At 39.1% G+C, this 19,834-nt stretch overlaps 3 protein-coding genes across 3 annotated transcripts in view; all 3 read left to right on the top strand.

Moving 5' to 3' along the window:
• The window catches only part of unc80 (unc-80 homolog (C. elegans)), a 42,056-nt gene extending 38,752 nt beyond the window's left edge, over positions 1–3,304 (top strand). The window contains 4 exon segments of the mRNA XM_073462530.1: positions 908–1,013; positions 1,339–1,359; positions 1,614–1,807; positions 2,816–3,304. Coding sequence (XP_073318631.1) covers positions 908–1,013; positions 1,339–1,359; positions 1,614–1,807; positions 2,816–3,304 — 810 coding nt within the window.
• A 3,695-nt stretch (positions 3,305–6,999) lies between these two features.
• On the top strand, positions 7,000–14,159 carry LOC140991945 (high affinity choline transporter 1-like). The gene is made up of 8 exons (XM_073462118.1): positions 7,000–7,183; positions 11,811–11,924; positions 12,324–12,479; positions 12,571–12,719; positions 12,796–12,939; positions 13,115–13,268; positions 13,355–13,569; positions 13,647–14,159. Exons 1-8 carry the CDS (start codon positions 7,000–7,002, stop codon positions 14,157–14,159), a joined length of 1,629 nt encoding a protein of 542 aa, XP_073318219.1.
• A 2,500-nt stretch (positions 14,160–16,659) lies between these two features.
• On the top strand, positions 16,660–19,693 carry LOC140991944 (high-affinity choline transporter 1-like). Its single transcript, XM_073462117.1, has 8 exons — positions 16,660–16,843; positions 17,027–17,140; positions 17,780–17,935; positions 18,025–18,173; positions 18,270–18,413; positions 18,596–18,749; positions 18,861–19,075; positions 19,154–19,693. The coding sequence occupies exons 1-8, from the start codon at positions 16,660–16,662 to the stop codon at positions 19,691–19,693; spliced, it is 1,656 nt and encodes a 551-aa protein (XP_073318218.1).
• Positions 19,694–19,834: the final 141 nt, after the last annotated feature.

Here is a 19,834-nt window from a genome sequence, read left to right as displayed (position 1 = left end):
TCTAGTTATTCCATCATTACCTGGGGATAGGTGTTGATTGCTACCAGACGAAACAAATCCTTTTGCTGTTTTGGACAGACATGCTTCCTTAAAATCAAGGCTTTTGCAATCAATATTTACTTCATAATGATAAGTTTAAGCAAAACAGTTGTCTACTTCCACCGTAACATGAGTATAATATGAATAAATATGCCTGATTTGATGGTAAAAAACGGTCAAAATGTAAATGTAAGTGTTGTCTAATGTGAGAGGAAAATTTGATTATACAAACTAGACAGGCAGTGCAAAATAAGAGATTTTTATCCGAGAGAAACTGTAAAATAAAAGCCGCGTTTCATCTTTTATTATTATTATTATTATTATTATTATTTAACAGTTATAATACAACAGGTGAAGAGGACGCAACAAGAGGATATAATTAGAAGAGTGCCAGTCCTATAAAAAATCATTTTAAAAAACTGTGAAAAGCTATTAAAAGAAAATAAAAACATAGTGGAAATATGTCATTTCTGCAAGGCCAAGGGAGGAATTTCTTTTTTATAAGGAAACACAACATCTTCAACTGTAACTGCAACAAATGATGACAAAAAATATGCATATTTTATATATTGCATATAGATATTTTCCAATATATTCTATTTAATATAACTTTTATTCACTTTTATCCAATATATGGACTGATGGAATAATTCTCAGTTGCTTACCTCTTTTTTAAATGAAGACGTTACATGAAAAGGAAAAAAAATCCTGTATGAGTTTATTTAGTTTTTCTCTTCAGATTAAAATTTCTTCCCCAAAACTACGGAATGCACCTTTAAAATCTGTCCTCATAAATAAATAAATCACTGAGAGGAGTCTTACTTCGGTTAAAATCATGTATTGAAACCCATCTGTGACGTTCCTGCAGCTGCGTCGCCCCCTGCTGTCCATCCCGAAGACTGAACCGCGTGGTCGATCCGGAGCGAGGCTCTCCACGACCCGCAGGAGCATCCAGCCCAAGAACAAACCACTGGGTAACGGCGACACGTGTCTCATCTGAGTGTCTGGATGTAGAGAAGTGACGATGAACACACGTTTGTCTGTCTTAACATCTTTTTAACAAAATGGTGATGTCACTGAGAAACAACCGAACTTACCCTGCACTTCAGATCAACACACAACGAGCCAAATCTAAACGATGAATCCCGTTAATTGTCTTGATTAAAATGTGTGTGTGCTGACTTGAACTGACCCGTCCTCCCCGTTCACAACCTCTGTCTTTGTTCCAATGCTGTTTGTTGTCACCAGACTGACTCTTCTCACTCTGTTCTGTCTCATGCCTTTTGTTTCGAAATAAAGAAACTTTATTGGACTGTGAAGGTGAGACACGACCCTTAAAACCCTTCCTCTCCACCCTGCAACGGCCCGCCCCCTTTTATATCTGCAACCTCACCCAATAGGGCGCTCTGCATGTCTGTCTTGCATCCCCTTCCCAGTCCCCCCTGCCTCCACCCTTCCCCCTCCTGTCCCGTCCCTGCCTCCACTCTCTTTGGTGGTGCTGATGTGTTAGCGCGTCGCTAGCGGCCGCTGTCGGGGTTTTTTCACCACGTGCGCCTGTGCATGTGTACCCACAGCGCACGGAGACCAGAAGAGGTCGGTGACCTTTACGGAGAATCAAGGGCCGACGCCGTCCACGCCTGGCGCCGTGGAGCCTCCGGCCGAGGGCAGGAAGGCCAGTCCTGCCCTTTCGAAGTCCCCGACGCTGGAGGTGCCCTCCGCCTCGTCGGCCACGGTCACCGCAGACCTGCACGGGCCTGCGAACACACAGGTGGGATGTTAGATATGTCACAGCGTTAAACATTTATTTTATACAGTTAACTCTGGATTACAGTGAATGTTTTAAACATCTGGGAGGATGAATTTCAGTGAATGTCACTATAGTAACAAATCTGTTTAGTATTTAGTAATAGTTTCACATAGTTGCTATTTTAAATGTTTGCCTATGATGAGCCTTCCCTTTTGGCCCCTTATTAACCTTTTATATGAACTAATATTATTTTTAATACCACGGTGATCCATTTTCTAAGTCTGATCTAAATTGTTTTGTTTTTTTGGTGCTGGTTTTTTGGAGGTAGTGGAGTTTTTTCAGGAGAATTTAGAAAAAGTGTTTGTTTTTGTAATACTCATTCTGACCAAAAGAGGCTGAAGTGCCTGAATGAGTATTACAAAAACAAACACTTTTTCTAAATTCTCCTGAAAAAAAAAAAATCACTAGGTTTCACACATGGGATTTTTTTTTCCTCATGAATTTTTTTCCCCACTAAGTTTCACACATGAAAAAAAAAAGTTTTTACTCCTGAAAATAATTTTTTCTCCTGATAAAAAACAAAAAAAAAGATTAAACATGATTTCACATTCAGAAACTTAGAAAGATTATCCTGCCAAAAAAAATGTTTTTTTCCCACAAAACACAAACAACAGGTGAGAAAACAATTTAGATCAGACTTTGAAAGTGGATCACCAGAAAAAAGAGCCACTGGACATGAAGCAAATGAAAAAGATTTTTCTCCCTAACATTCGTAAAAGACTATATTCCTAAAATCAACATCAAAACTGAAGATTAAGATGCTCAACAGGTGATGACAAAGTGCTCAAGAAAAAAAATGCCAATGTAGCTCCTCTTGTGCCATGCCATCCCAAAATAATGGAGGTATTTTTCTAAATGAACAGTTTTTATATTATTGTTGTATTTTTGTGTGACCTGGCCCTTTAAGTGTGTGCGCTGTGACTCATGTTACAAGCTGAACCTTCAGGATCAAAGTGTTTTCTCACCCAGGTCCCTTCAGTCATTACCAGCAAGGAGAAGAGGGAGCAGTGGGGCCTCCGCAGCAGCCTCTCCCCTCCCCCCTCCATCTCCCGCCCCTCCACCCCGACACCTCCGTCCAGAACCTGCTCCCCGCTGCCCCTCTCTCGTACCTGCTCCCCTCTCCCCTTATCCCGCACCTCCTCTCCTCTCCCGCCGCCGCTCCCGGTCCTGGGCACGGCACCCGCCCCCGGTCCGCCGCCGCCTCCGCCTCTGCCACCGGCCCCTCTCCTGCCTCCCCCGCCGCCCGGGCCTCCCAGGATCAGAGAGAGCCCCGGGGACGAGGACACGACGGCGCTGCTGCCTCGCAGCGACACCCTGCTGCAGCTCAGCGAGGACGACGGCACGGAGAACCCCCTCCTCACCCCGCTGCTGTCGGCTCCCTCGCCACGCCGGTCACCTCGCCGGTTACCCCTGCCTCTCTCCCCCGTCGACCTGGATCTGGACGAGTCTCATGTGTGAGAGGACTGTATTTTTCTATCTGTAGATACCTGCAGGGTGCGCACACATTTCTAAACATTTAAGAGCCACAACAGAGAAATTAGGTAGTTTGAAAGGACGGGAATGTAACCCTCTGCCTCCGACTTGATTTCTAAACTTAAGTGTTCATTCCTAAATGTAAAAAAATAATCCGTCCTGTCTCTGTTGGTCTCTTATTGTATCTCAGTGTTGAATATCAACATGAAAATCTGTTTTAATGGCTACAAACCATGAGGGTTGAATGTAAACTTCAGCAGCAGTCTACCTTATTGCTTTGAAACATGAAACCATGTTGGTCTGTTTAACCCCAAAGATTTATTTTTCAATCATATTCATGTTATACAAAGGACTATTCATGCTGGTTAATTAATTATCAGAGGAAACCAGAAGAGGGTTGATATTTAACTAATTAATACTAGATTTAAATGATGTCTATAAGCAGAGATCTATATAAAGAATTTGTATAAACAGTGTATTAATTCTAAAGCTGTGGGTGAAATGAGCCTTTATATTAAATGATATACAATAAATTTAAATTACAGTTTATTAAACATTCTATGTGATCATATGGAACAGGAGCGAGAAATGAGAGATTTTATATTTAAGAAGATAATCGTACGTTTTTCTGTAAAACTGTAAAAATGTTCATGGAACAAGTCGAGTAAATTACAAGTAGCCACAGCTAGCCGAAAAAAAAAGGATATGTTGACATTTCATATTCAATATAGTTTACTTTACCTACCGTTTGACTCGTCGTGTGATTTGGTGACTTCAAATCGCCTTTAAGTTGCATATTTTAATGCATTAAAGTATAAATAAATCTATTGCACACCTATCAAAACAAATATATATTACATTTCTAAAGCTACGGACTGTAAATGATTAAAATATGCTACATTGCTGGAGAAACCCTTTAAATTCAGTTGTGTCTTTTATTTTATTCAGGTTTTTCAGTGAAACTGCACAGGAAATGTCCTCATCGTATTGAGAAAATGCAGATTTAAACATTAATTTGAATTGTTTATTGTACATTTTAATGCAGTTCAGCGTGTATTGAGTCTCTTATTTGTGACCAAAGACTGTATCCTCCATTTTTGTGTTTCTCTGTGGTCAAATATATCAACTCTGACATAACATTTACTCAGAATCAGTCCGTTGTCCTGATTGTTGTTGCAGTGCTGGTTTTGTTTCCATGTCTTGCGCACAGACTCCTTTTTTAAAATTTTATTGCGACTGTGATGAAGCGATGCAGTAGATGGCTGTTACCTCGTTGTTCATTCCATGCCTTAAAGGAGAAATATTACTGTCGATATCATAAAAGTTTATATAAGTTTATTGTGAAAACCTCGTACCTCTGAAAGATCTGGATATTTAATATTCTCAAACTATTTATTTTAAGATTAAATACACATTTTTTTTATATGTAAAACCCTGCTTTCATTTAAAAATTCTGCCACAGTCGATTCATAACTGATCATATTGCTGATGAGGATGTTGAATCACGTGATACGGGATCGATACGTGCCATAATCCACACCAACGCACTGTGAGTGTTTCGTTATCAGCTGCTTTCTCTGTACTACACGTCAGTGCTGTGTTTCTCATTCTTTCTTTGTGAAAATATTGTAATCATATGAGTACATAGAGATCGTGTACTGTTTACTTCTGCAGAGGAAATAATATTTAAAGTGTATTTATCATAAAAATGCTTATTTAAGACCCCAAATGTTGGACTTTTGCGACAGAGTGTGTTTCGTGTCCTGTCAGTTTCACTCAATTTGATTTTTCATGATGCAAAACTGAAATCTCATTAAACACAAGTACAAAGATGCTTTTTAGTCAGAGGGCCGTCGAGCTGTTGAATCTGATTTCCCTTTAAATGTGTCGTGTCTGTGTCAAATTATGTCTTCTTTGTGCAAAGTTAAGAATAATCTACAGTATATCAGAACATTTCTGGAATATCTAAATAAATGGATATTGTTTACAATGTTTTTCAAGTTTCCGTCCATTTCTTTAAGTGTGGAGAGAAAAACAGCAAAGTTCTGGTCAGTTTGTTACAGAAAAAATATTGTTTTCCAGAAGCTAAAAGTGAGAGTTTCCTCTGTCCTGTCAGGTTTATGCTACATATTTTAGTTTTGCTGCTTAAATGTGCCACGATATTTACAACAAACCTGAAATCCAGTGTGAAACAAGCAACTCTCAACTTCTAACACATTTCCTTCAACACTTGACACTGGAGATAATACCAATGTATTTATACTTTATGTTTATGGAAACGACAGCTGCTATTATTTACAAGAATGTACTATCAATGTAAATAGCTCAGTGTGATAAGTTCCTACTGATCAAGACCTGACATCCGAGGTTCAAGTCCAACCATGTCTGTCTTGAGTTTTAATTTCTCAAGGTTTGTTCACAGCATGTGAACAAGAAATAAAACAACCAACCATAAGTGTCTGAGCTGTAGGTGTAGCTCATTAGGATAAAATCTATGTCAGCAACATACCTGTTTATCAGTGGTTGAAGCTTCAACTCCAGGTTGACTTCAATTGAATCTTTTCTGTGGTTTCTCCTCAAAAGCATAAAAAAAAGTAGCAGCAAACGTGATCTTCAGAGAACTTGCAGATAGCTCAATGAGAAAGATCTTGGAGTGGCATTCTCTCAACCTGCTGAGGTCAAGGGTTCAACACTTGCTTTTGCTCAAAAACCTTTACACATTTTCTCCTCTGTAGCATGCTGTAAAAGGCGTTGTGTGTTCATGACCTTCTTCAAAACATATAAGATTCAAACCCACAATCTCTGAAACTCTAAGCAATCTTCTTACAACCTGAGCTATTTGAACAATGAAGACTGACTCTCAGAAGTTTTTATTACCTTTGGAGATCCGGCCTTCAAAGTTCATTGAGTCGACATCCTCAGAACTTCTGATCAGTCGTCTAAAATGCTGAGGTTCTTCCACTCTGTTTCTTCAAGCTTTTCACTTTTTCTTTTGGGCAACCTTGTCAAAAACTAAAGACTTTTGTGGGGATTGAACCCAGATCCTTGAAAACTTAAGAGCTGAGTTGTAACACTGTGAGCTATTTGATCAGCTGAAAATGCAAAGTGTTTCTCAGATATTTCTACCCTTACTCTTTTTGTTGGACTTAAAAATTGACAAAGTGTCCTGAAAATCAAACCTATATCTGAAAAAACTCCAAGCAGATCTCTAATCTTCTGAAGGTATTTGATGAGGGACACTTCTGTACATGTTCTTGGATTTGGACTTCAAATTTCACAGATAAGAGCTGGAATTGAACCCAGGTCCTTTAAACTCTCTAAGGTAGCGTCCTAATAACCTTGGACACTGTTTCTCTGAGGTTTTTACCTTCCTCTTGGTCTTGGATGTCAAAATTCACAAGCTCACCTGAGGATTGAACCCACATGCATCCTCACAACCTGCGGCCCGACTCGACTTTAATGAAATACGTTCCCATTTTTCATTTCATTTGACTTTAAAATGACAGCAAGCACAAGTCACTTTGCGTAATAGTTTGGGTGAAGGGGAATTTGGTGGAATTTGTCACTGATTTACATTCATTTGTCCGGCAGCCAAGTACACAGGAAGCTAAAAGGCAGGCGCTCACTCAGGCTGTGGAGTTAGTTAATGTTTGGAAAGCGCAGAGTCAGTGTGATCCACAATGGCTCTCAGTATACCAGGTCTGATAATGATGGTCGCCTTCTACTTGTTGGTGTTTGGAATCGGCATCTGGGCGTCTGTGAAAGCTAAGAAGATGGAGAGAAATGTGCACGGTAGTCGCATTGAAGCTTCTTTATTGGCTAACCGGAGGGTCAGCTTGGTACTGGGTGCATTTACAATGACAGGTGAGTTTACATTGGACAAAATATATGTAATGAAATTGCTGCGAGGAAGTTTTTTACTTACTTTGCCCACTCTTAACCACTAAATGTGGTGTTTTTGGTGAACATTGTTAATAACAGTAAACAAAACTTTTAATATCTTGGCTCTGCGCTTTGTAAGGGGAATTCTCAAATGTCGCCTGAAAACTTAACAATATAGATACAACATTATATTTTATGTAAAGTGAAATCTTATGTTTGTAAGTTCTGTCTTGTGATGTATTCATGTTTTGTATATGGTATATTGTGCCGTGGAAATTAACATAAAGGAACTTAGGTAAGGAGCTCATCCTGAAGGGGGTCGGTGAAGCCTTGTTCTGAAAAAAAATGTTTTTTGTTCTGAAAAAAAGAGTTTTTTCTTCTGGAATAAAGGTTTTTTTCTTTTTCTTTTCTCCGTTTTTTCAGGTTTCAATCATGAAAAACGTAAAAAGCCTCCTCAACAAAAGATTTTCACTTTGTTTCGCATATTGAAACAAAGAAATTCACCTGAATGAAATGTTTTTTCTTCTGAAAAAAAAAAAATTCTACTGAAGAAAACTGTTTTTTCTCCTGAACAAAAGTTTCTTCTCATGAACAAAAGTTTCTTCTCATGAACAAACTGTTTTTTCTCCTGAAAAAAGGGTTTTTTCTTCGTTTCAATCATGAAAAACATAAAAAGCCTCCTCAACAAAAGATTTTCACTTTGTTTCACATATCGAAACAAAGAAATTCTTCTGAAAAGTTTTTTTTTCTTCTGAGAAAAAGTTTTTTTCTTTCTTGTCCCTCAAAAAACCTTTTTTTTTAGAGATAAACAATAAGGGGATTTGAAGTCATAATTTCAATCTCAACCAAATTGCTTTTTTCAATGAGCTACCTATGCAATGCAATCTTCATATTTTTTCCCTCGGAAATTCTTCGGAATTTTTTGAAAATTCTTCGGAAACTCGTCGGAAATTTTCGATAAATTTGGAATTTACAGGGTCCTTCAGAAATTTTCGGAAATCTTCGGAATTTTTGGAAATGCTTCTTTTTCCTGCTGTTTCACTTTTTTTTCACAAAAAAAAAAAGTTATCTGAATTTTTTAAAAAATCTTCATATTTTTCCCCCACGGTTTCTTTGGAAATTCTTAAAATTCTTCGAAAAATTAGAAAAATTTTTAATATTTTCGGAAATCTACGGAAATTTTCGGAAATCTACGGAAATGTTCGGAAATCTACGGAAATGTTCGGAAATCTACGGAAATTTTCGGAAATATACGGACATTTTCGGAAATTTTCGGAATTTTCCTTTTTGCCTTTGGTTTCACTTAAAAAAAAACAGAAAAAAATTGTCTGAATTTAAAAAAAAAATCTTTACATTTTTCCCCTGCGGTTTCTTCGGAAATTGAAGTTCAAAGACTTTTTAAGAGGACTTTAATTTTCAGTAAGGTGAGCCTGGATTCTAATCTTGGACTTCAGATATCAACCACATCTGATGTTCATCTTGTTGAGATATTCCTGCTGATGTGTCAACCCTTCTCTTATGCATACTTATCCACAATGAAAGTTTAAAAATGTGACAGATATCAAAGGATTGAAGCTTCAACCTTTTAACATTGGAAGAGTCCTCGTGCCTTGAGCCAATGAGAAAGAGACAAAGACCTTGTCATTTTTAAAGCTTCAGAATTTTAAAGCTTCGGAAATTTTACTCCATTTCATGCATGAAAAAAGCATTTCATGTGAAGAAACATTTGGAGGAGTCCTTGATCAAGTAGCTGTTAGAGCTCTACTTGTAGATTTTTAGGATGTGTTCGATTCCTCGCTCAAAGTTTTGAGATTGAAGTCGGTTTTCCAAATGTAAAAGTCAAAAATGTAAGAATTACACTGGAGTTAAGTCAGATCAAATAGCTCAGTGTCTTAGCAGGCTGATCAGAAGTTCTGAGGATGCTGGTTCAATCCTTGTGGAGGCTTAGAGAATTTTGAAGGTCAGGTTACTGAAGGAAACAGTGAAAACCTCTGAGAAACAGGAAAGACTACATGAACAAGTAGCTCAGCTTGTATGAGGATTGCTTAGAGCTTTGGAGATTGTGGGTTTGATCCTTATGAGAGTCAAAGACTTCTGAAGTCAGAAAGAATTTTTTTCCTTTGGTTTCACTTCACAAAAAACAAAAAAAATTGTCTGAATTAAAAAAAAAAAAAAAAAACTTCATATTTTCCCCCCACGGTTTCTGAGGAAATTCTTTGAAATTCTTAGGTTTTTCAGAAATTCTTCGGAAATTCTTCGGAAATTGTTCGGAAATTGTTAGGGAATCCCCGGAAAATTTCGGAAATGTTCGGAAATTCTTCGGAAAACTTCGAACCCTTCGGAAAACTTCAGAATCTTTCGGGAATCTTCGGGAATCTTTTGGAAATCTTCGGAAAAATTCTGAAATCTTCGGGAAACTTTGGAAATATTCCGAAATAATCCTTTTTCACTTCACAAAAAACAAAAAAATGTCTGAATTCAAAAATAAAATCTTCATATTTCCCCCCGAGGTCTTTTTGGAAATTTAGGTTCAAGGACTTTTGACGTCCAACACATAAAGTCAAGAAGAAGACAAGAAGAAGAAGTGAAGAGGACTTTGTTTGAGTCCTGCCTCTTGTCAGGACCTCGAGCATCAGAAACGATCCTGGTGGATAGAGGGCTGTGAAGCAGATCTTCATGGGAGAGAAAACCTCAAATTACATTGTGATGAAGCAAGTTCAACTAGCTCAGTGTGTTAGCAGGCTGGTCAGAAGTTCATGCCAGTTCAAGCCTTGTGGAGGCTTAGAGTATTTTGAAGGTCAGATTACTGAAGGAAACAGTGAAAACCTCTGAGAAACAGGAAACACCAAATGAACAAGTAGCTCAGCTTGTAAGAGCATTGCCTAGAGCTTTGGAGATTGTGGGTTTGATCCTTATGAGATTCAAGCAGTTCTGAAGTCAGAAATTCTTTTTTTTTGCTTTAAAACATGGAAATGAGAGCAGACACAAGCTGGTCTTGAACACACAAATTCTAAATCTACCAAGCTGGGTGCTTACTTGTTGAGCTATGTGTTCAGACAAGAAGTATAGTGTTTTCTTTAAATTTTAGTAGTAACAGCAGAAAGGTTTCATTGAAAGATTCATCGGAACACTCATCATGCACCAGCATCATATCTTTGAGAGCTACACTCGAAGCCTTAACTGTGCTGGTTCATTGTTATATTACCTGTTCACATTACTGAAGAGAAAACTTGAAATTTCCAGTAAGGTGAGCCTGGATTTGAATCTTGGACCTCAGATATCAACCACATGTGATGTTCATCTCGTTGCGATATTCCTGCTATGTGCATCCTTATCCACAATGAAAGTTTAAAAATGTGACAGATATCAGAGAATTGAAGCTTCAACCTTTTAAACCTTTTTAATCCTCTTACGCCTTGAGCCAATGAGAAAGAGACAAAGACCTTGTCATTTTTCAAGCTTTTTACTCTTTATTCTTGGTTTATTCTTGAATAATTACCACCACATTAGTTTCAACTTGAGGGCCAACCAATAAAATTTGATTTGCTGGAGGGACTTGAACTCACATATCCAATCTCAACACAATTGCTTATCTCACTGAGCTACCTATGCAACTGAGGATTGCTTAGAGTTTTGGAGATTGTGGGTTTGATCCTTATTATGAGATTCAAGGACTTCTGAAGTCAGAAATTCTTCTTTTTCCTTTGGTTTCACTTCACAAAAAACAAAAAAAACTTGAATAAAAAAAAAAAATCTTCATATTTTCCCCCACGGTTTGTGAGGAAATTCTTTGGAATTCTCCGGTTTTTCAGGAGTTCTTTGGAAAACTTCGGAAAACTTCAGGAATCCTCAGAAATCTTCAGAAAATTTCGGAAAACTTCGGAAATGCTTCTTTCCTTTTTTATCATTTCACAAAAACAAAAAAATGGTCTAATTCAAAATTAAAATTTTCATATTTTCCCCTTGCGGTTTCTTCGGAAATTGAGGTTCAAGGATTTTTGAAGTCCAACACATACATTCAAGAAGGAGAGAAGGAGAATTTCTTTGTTTCAATATGTGAAGTGAAGTGAAAATCTTTTGTTGAGGAGGCTTTTTACGTTTTTCATGATTGAAACCTGAAAAAATGGAGAAAAAACCTTTATTTCAGAAGAAAAAGCTTTATTTTAGAAGAAAAAACTTTAATTTCAGAAGAAGAAAAAAAATTTTCAGAAGAAAAAAACATATCTGTCAGGAGATTTTATTTGTATCAATATGTGAAACAAAGTGAAAATCTTTTTGTTTTTGACACATGAAAAATGTTTTTCTCTTTAATTTTTTTTTACTCCTGAAATTATTTTTCACACATAAAACTCTTTTTTCCCTGGAAAAATAAATCCATGTGTTTTCACAGATGAAAAAACATTAAGGAACTTAAGAAAGATTATCCTGGCAAAACTGTGTCATTCCACCAGTTCTGAAATCATAAACACAGGAGAGAAAACAAATTAGACCAGACATAGAAAATGGATCAACAGAAGAAAAAAAATGCCCCTCGGGGTTTCTGTAGGTTTCCTTTGTAGAACATTTCGAAGTAATTATTCCATCTCTGTATGTTTATTTCCTGCTGCAGCTACTTGGGTCGGAGGCACCTTTATCATCGGTGTTGCAGAGTCGGTGTACGATCCCACCAAAGGTCTGGTCTGGGCTCTCGTTCCTCTGCAGGTCTCTATTTCCTTCATTATCGGTAAGACTTCGCTGGGTATGAATCCCAGGAGGCTTTAATAAGAACACTTGATTTCTATGTGAGAAGTTTAAGGAGATCTTTGACAACATTTGGAAAAATATTGTCGTTGTAAAGCAATAATCCTCCCCTCTTTCTGGCAGTCATTTGCATGCAGCCCCCCATATTTTAGTCAGTGTTGCAGGATTTGCAGCCTGCTTTGCTTGTCAAACTAATTGAGCTTCTTCTTGTATGCAAATAAACCCTCAGAGATTCTTCTGTCAGAACAGAAAATATATTTTTCTCTGGAGTAGAAATGTATCTAATTTCAAATTCAAACAGAGTAAAAGGCCAGGGAACAGCCTGTTCTGGCTTCGTCTTCACTCAGAAAATGTTTTCTTTCTCACTTTTTTTTTAATAAAGGTGGACTGTTCTTTGCAAAACCAATGAGGGAGAACAATTACATCAGCATGATGGATCCATTTCAGAGAAAGTACGGGAAAACGCTGACTGCGGCTCTTGCCGTTGTTCCAGTCATGGCTGAAATCATCTGGATTCCTGGATTACTGATTGCTTTGGGTACAAATATGCGAACACACTCAAATGCACTTCTTCACCATCTCACTCATTTAATTCACTATTCATTTTTTGTGCCATGTGTTTGTTACAGGAGCGACCATGCATGTCATCTTGGATCTGCCTTTCAGCATCTGCGTCTGGATCTCCGCTGCGGTGGCGATCATCTACACTGTCCTCGGAGGTCTCTATTCAGTCGCCTACACTGATGTCGTCCAGCTGTCACTGACCCTTCTTAGCCTGGTGAGTTTCACACTGTGACACTGTGATTTCTCAGCACAATGAATGCACTAATGAGATCACACTCCTCTCTTCACAGTGGCTGTGTGTCCCTTTTGTTTTTGCAAGCGATGTCTACACCAACATCACGAAAACGGCCTTCAACCACACACATCAGGCCCCCTGGCTCGGCACGCTGGAGTCTGATGAAGTCGGGAGATGGATCGATAATTTTCTAGTGATGGTAAGATGAAAGATTTCACACTTTTCATGAGTTCAGTCAGAGATGATCTGACCACTTGATGTGACTCAGGCACAGAAGTTCCTCGACGAGATAATGTTGAAAGTCTTATTCACGTTCCTTATTTCCTGTTCCGACCCAAAATATTTTGGTTTGTTCCACATTTTCCGTTTTCCAGACTGTGGGCAATATGGCGGTTCAGGATTTCCATCAGAGGACTCTCTCCTCCAGCTCCACCTCCACAGCCAGAATCATCTGTTTCATAGCAGCAGGTGGAGTCATCATCGCTGGACTCCCATCAGTGTTGATCGCAGCTGTCGCAGCTTCCACAGGTAAATTTATGAGCTTCGTGCTTCGTGGTAACTTCAACATGCCAGAGTCGTAAATGCACACTTCTTCTTCTTCTTTTTTGCTTCAGACTGGAACTCCACCTCGTATGGTTCCCCCTCTCCATACGAGCGAGGTGAGGCGGCCATGGTGTTGCCCATCATTCTGCAACATTTTACCCCAACCTATATTGCTGCTTTTGGCGTCGGAGCTGTCGCTGCCGCGGTGATGTCCTCCGCTGACTCCTTCCTCTTGTCTGCCACCACCATCTTCACCACCAACATCTACCAGACCATCAGGAGTCAGGTATCAGGAACTCGGGGGATGGAAGAGGGAATTTATACAAACATTTCATACATCTAAAATAATATTCTGTCATCCAGGCTTCAGATAAAGAGCTGCAGTGGGTGATTCGTCTCTCGATAGTGGTCGCAGGAGTTGTGGGGACTTCTCTCACCTCCCTGGACAGCGGCATCTTGGTGTTCTGGATCCTGGGTTCAGACTTGACCTACACCATTTTATTCCCACAACTGATCTGCGTCCTCTTCGTTAGGATGTCTAACGGTTACGGGGCGATCGCAGGCTACTTTGTCGCAGTGGTGATGAGACTGTTGTGTGGAGAGCCGTTGTTCGGCCTCCCCGTCGTCCTACAATTCCCAGGTTGCACCTTGGAGGATGGTGTTTACATCCAGCGCTCTCCTGTCAAAACCATTTGCATGCTGGCTGCTCTGGTCTCCATTGTGATGTTTTCATATGTGTCGTCAGTCCTGTTTAACAAGGGGATCCTTCCTGAGAGGTGGGACGTGTTGAAGGTGAAATCACAGGAGGTACTGACAGCAGATGGCGCCAGAGACGACAGATTTGTTTCTGCACCAATGCTTGATACAACATGCTGAATTCATTTATGCCATTTTTGCTTGTTTTTGGTTGTTTTTTAATATGATACTGGTTTGGCATTGACTTTAATGGGGCTCTGTGAACGTCTGAGCGTCAAACACAGATACAAAAAAAAGTTTAAATTTAGTTTTTGAGAAAAAAAGTCAGAATTCTGAGTTTAAAGTCAGAATTAAATGTTTAAATTCACAATTTATGAGTTTAAATTCATATTTTTTTAGGAAAAAAGTCAGAATTCTGAGTTTAAAGTCACAATTACATGTTTAAATTAAGAATTTCTGAGAAAAATTAATATTTTTTGAGCAAAAAAGTCAGAATTCAATGTTTAAAGTCATAACTTCTGGTTTTTAAGTCAAAATTTCTGAGACAAAAAGTCAGAATTTTGACTTTAAAGTCAGAATTAAATGTTTAAATTCACATTTTCTGAGTTTAAAGTCATAATTTCTGTGAAGAAAGTCAGCATTCAGTGTTTAAAGTCATAACTTCCGATAAAAAGTGTGGTCAAGTGTCTGGGGTTGTTTATTTCTGGTTCTTGCAATAAAAACAGTGACGTTTCTAAATTGGAAAGAAAAAGTTCTTAACTTTTGTCAGTGAACGGCATGTGTGGGAAAAAAAACAGCAAATTCAACTCGACAGACCAGTTTATGTACACATGTAGAAACCTGAAACTGTCTTCTTCCATATTCAGCTTTCATCATTTATGTTGTGTGCCTGAGGTGCATTCTCAGCGTCAGTTGAAGTATCACTTTTTTTAACCTTTGCTGCTTAAGTCCTGTAAGACACCAAAAGCAAACAGTGGTTTATTCATCCAGATCATTATCTTTTAAAAAACCTTTATTATAACCAACTGTGACTGGAAAGTGGAAATATTCTTTTAAATACCTGAAAACAATAATTTCAATAAGTCTTATAGTAAAAAGCCAGACAACAAAACACTAATTGAAGAGGTAACTTTAAACTTTGACTTTAAACTAAAAATTCTGACTTTAAACTAAGAATTCAGAGATCAGAATCAGAAAGTGTTTAAAGTCATAACTTCTGGATTTAAAGTCAGAATTTCCGAGACAAAAAGTCAGAATATTGAGTTTAAAGTCAGAATTAAATGTTTAAATTCATAATTTCTGATTAAAAAAATAAGTACGAATTCAGTTTGAAATCATAGTTTCTGAGTTTAAAGAAATAATGCATAGTTTTACAGTCTCTGAATCCGTGTACCCTTCGTTCTTTCGTTTTTTCGTTTCAAAACCAAATTAAAAAAACGGAAAAACAAGTTTGTTCTTCCGTTATTCTCTTTTAAACCCAGAACGAAAAAACAGGAAAAACAGAATAACGCAAAACCACATTTTGTGCCTGTTATTCTGTTTTAAAACAAAAACAGAATAACGTGAAAATTAAGTTTTTGATTTTTATTGTTTTGTTATTTTGATATTCTGAAAATTCGGGGAATGCTGGGAGATTTTTGCGGAGTCAGAGGCGCAGGAAGTGAACAGGAAAGTTGAAATCGCAGACTCTCCAAGTAGAATGGCTGCACTTCAGCTGTATGACGTGTATGATCTTCTGGTTGCTAGGTAACGAATGCTAGGTAACGAACAGCAAAACAAACTTGTTTTTCCGTTTTTTAAATTTGGTTTTGAAACGAAAAAAGCGAAAGAATGAAGGGTTATCTGATTTCTTCTGCCACAATATCTGCCCAAACTTGAAAAGAGGCCTAGATCACAACAGAGGGCGCAGTGAGCAACTCAGTTCCTTTTTTCAAATCTTCTTTTCTGCATTTATTATTTATTATTAAGTTTTCAGGTTCAGGTTGATAACCTTCAACACAAATTATAAAGAAACAGAGATACACAAGGTTACTAAATTAGTCTGGTGAATCACATTTCATGAATGATAATCACAATTTTAATTAATAATCAAGTAAATTCAATTAATGATTAACACAAATTCATTCTCAAACTCGGTCTAATTACACCAATCATGGGCCTACACAATCATAATAAATTGTAGTTAATTGCCACAACTCAAAACCCATTGACAAAATTGATTATAAATGTATAAAATAGACAACTTTAACTTTAAACAAAGGATTTTAACACTCTTTTCATTATCAATCGTTTACATAATCAAACATTCGATTGCGTAATCATTCATAAATTAAACTTTAAGTCCAAACAATTGACTGTGCGGCGTCTCACACAGCCGCACCGCTTATTAATTATCAGTGATTATAGTCTCAGCGCATTTCAACGCAAATCAGCTGTGCAGGATAAACATTTAAAGATGGCTAGGTCTTTACACATACCAACAATGTCTCTGAAGCTTCCTTTGCATTCATTCATTCAAACGCTGGCGGCATCTTTTTTTCATCTTCACCTGGATGTGTCGGTATGTCAGCTCTGCTCAGCTGCCTTAACAAGTAGAAACCTGTACACACACCGAGGGAAGCCCCACTATAAGAAGAGCCAGCCGGAGAAGCAACGTGTCATCTTACAGTCTTCATCCACAATGGCTCTCAATATACCAGGTCTGGTGATGATGGTCATCTTCTACTTGCTTGTGTTGGGAATCGGCATCTGGGCGTCTGTGAAATCAAAGAAAATGGAGAAAAACGCACAGAACGGACAGGTAGAGGTTTCTTTTTTGGCTAACCGGAGCGTCAGCATGATGGTGGGAGTCTTCACGATGACAGGTGAGTTGCATGCGGCCTTTCTATTTTCTCTGTTTTCATGTACCTGCATGATCCATAGTTGTCTTCATTGTCCTGTGCAACAAGCTTGATGGGAAACAATTGTGTGTCAACCCAAACACAAACACAAATCCCAGATTTCTATAATTATGCATCCATGTGTGTGTATTTATTTATTTTTTTTAGCTACGTGGGTTGGAGGCGCCTTCATCATCGGTATTGCAGAGTCGGTTTATGACCCCACCAGGGGTCTGACCTGGGCTCTTATTCCTCTGCAGATGTCAATTTCTTTTATCATCGGTAAGTATCTCTTCGATACAGATCTGACATAAATAGATGTTTCAAGTTAGGACTGGATAAAGGAGTGTTTCAAAGAATGTAATAAAAGCTGTGCGCAAACTGATGCCAAACATTAATCAATGCCCAGTTGTCTTTGCCATGAAGCAACATTCAGTTCACTTGTGGTAAAGGCTCACAAGAGACAACAAGAGCAGTTATGTGTATCAGTAAGTTTCCATTGCACCTTTTCACAAAACTACAAAAGGCTCTCAGGAGAGTTTTAAGACAGCTGTCAACACCACGCTTGCTTGCCAACATACTGTATATGATACATATACATATATGATATATATATATGAGGTGTGGTTGGGCAACAAGCTGCCCACAGGTGTGGTTTGTTTTCAAGAGAATTTATGAAATGTGGGACTGTGACATTGTCTCACAGACAGATCAGCAACTTACAGCTTGCAAGGTATGTTCCAGTGACATCTGCTGACAAGAGCCCCCGAGACATATTAGCTCAAAAAGTCTGACACCACGAGTGGAAATACTTGACAAAAAAGCTGAATCTTTGAAATTTCAGAAGTCGCTTGGTCTGAGAGGAGGTCTTTAGTCTTTAGTCTTTAGTCTAGCCACGACTAACACTTTGACTTCTGACAGGTGGACTGTTCTTTGCAAAGCCCATGCGGGAGAACAATTACATCAGCATGATGGATCCATTTCAGAGAAAGTACGGGAAAACGCTGACTGCGATTCTTGCAGTTATTCCAGTCGTAACCGAGGTTATCTGGATTCCTGGATTACTGATTTCTTTGGGTACGCATGTGCAAGTGCACTCAAATCCACACATTTCTGACCCCCTCGTCCACTTTCACAGTCGTACTTTATGTTTGACTGTGATCCAGGAGCGACCATGAGAGTGGTTTTGGATCTGCCCTTCAGCGTCTGCGTCTGCATCTCCGCCGCGGTGGCGATCATCTACACCAGTCTCGGAGGCCTCTATTCAGTCGCGTACACCGATGTCATCCAGATATCGCTGGTGCTTCTTAGCTTGGTTAGTTTTTGTTGCACAATGAAACTTGAAGTTGATGTGTTTTAAAAGCATCCTTCTTTTATTTTGATTCTGCTGTGTGGTTTCCTCTCTTCACAGTGGCTGTGTGTCCCTTTTGTTCTGACAAGCGATGTTTACACCGACATCACCAAGACGGCCTTCAACCACACACATCAGGCCCCCTGGCTCGGCACGCTGGAGTCTGATGAAGTCGGGAGGTGGATCGATAATTTTCTAGTGATGGTAAGATGAATAACAGTATAATATATTGATTCATGCTAACGTGCTACTAACAGGAAACACAAAATATTACTGATTTTCATTTGTGTTGCTGTAAAATAATACAGTATACTACTGAAAATGTACAATCATTAGCCAGTAATGTATTGTGGAATTACAGTAATATTTCATATATTGTTTTTTAGAGCGTGGGCAATTTGGCAATTCAGGATTTCCATCAGAGGACTCTCTCCTCCAGCTCCACGTCCACAGCCAGAATCATCTGTTTTGTAGCGTCAGGAGTCGTCATCGTCGCTGGAATCCCATCCGTGTTGATCGGAGCTGTCGCGGCTTCCACAGGTGATTTTGGCTGTTCGCCTGTTGGGAATTGGTCGTGGTCAGGGTAGTCGGGGTGGCCATGTTGTTGGTTGGTAAACCCAGTATTTATTCTCCTTTGCTCCAATATTTCAGACTGGAACTCCACCTCATATGGTTCCCCCTCTCCATACGAGCGAGGTGAGGCGGCCATGGTGTTGCCCATCATCCTGCAACATTTAACCCCAACCATCATTTTCGCATTTGGCATCGGAGCGATCGCTGCCGCGGTGATGTCCTCCGCTGACTCTTACCTCTTGTCTGCCACCACCATCTTCACCACCAACATCTACCAGACCATCAGGAGTCAGGTATCAGGAACTTGGGGGATGGAAGAGGGGAATTTATACAAACATTTCATGCATCTAAAATAATATTCTGTCATCCAGGCTTCAGATAAAGAGCTGCAGTGGGTGATTCGTCTCTCGATAGTGGTCGCAGGAGTCGTGGGGACTTCTCTCACCGTCCTGGACAACAGCATCTTGGTGTTCTGGATCCTGGGTTCAGACTTGTCCTACACCATTTTATTCCCACAACTGATCTGCGTCCTCTTCATTGAGATGTCTAACGGTTACGGGGCGATCGCAGGCTACTTTGTCGCAGTGGTGATGAGACTGTTGTGTGGAGAGCCGTTGTTCGGCCTCCCCGTCGTCCTACAATTCCCAGGTTGCACCTTGGAGGATGGTGTTTACATCCAGCGCTCTCCTGTCAAAACCATCTGCATGCTGGTTGCTCTGGTCTCCATTGTGATGTTTTCATATGTGTCGTCAGTCCTGTTTAACAAGGGGATCCTTCCTGAGAGGTGGGACGTGTTGAAGGTGAAATCACAGCCGGCACCATCACCAGCAGACCACACCAAAGAGTGTGATACTGATGAGACGGATGATGATGAAGTCCAATCTGAACCAATGCTGGATACAAAATGCTAAGTTTTTTTCTTTGTTGACATAACTTCTGGGTTGTGGTGTTAAAGTGCGTAATGATTGTTTTTTTTTATCTGATTGTACAAGTTAGTGTCTCTAGAACGGGCATGACCTTTGAAAGAAAAAGAAAAATGTGGCTATTAATAA

The sequence above is a fragment of the Pagrus major genome, chromosome 24, assembly GCF_040436345.1.
Source record: "Pagrus major chromosome 24, Pma_NU_1.0".
NCBI lineage: Eukaryota > Metazoa > Chordata > Actinopteri > Spariformes > Sparidae > Pagrus > Pagrus major.
Note: the sequence above shows the minus strand (reverse complement) of the source record. Positions and strands in the feature narration are given on the sequence as shown.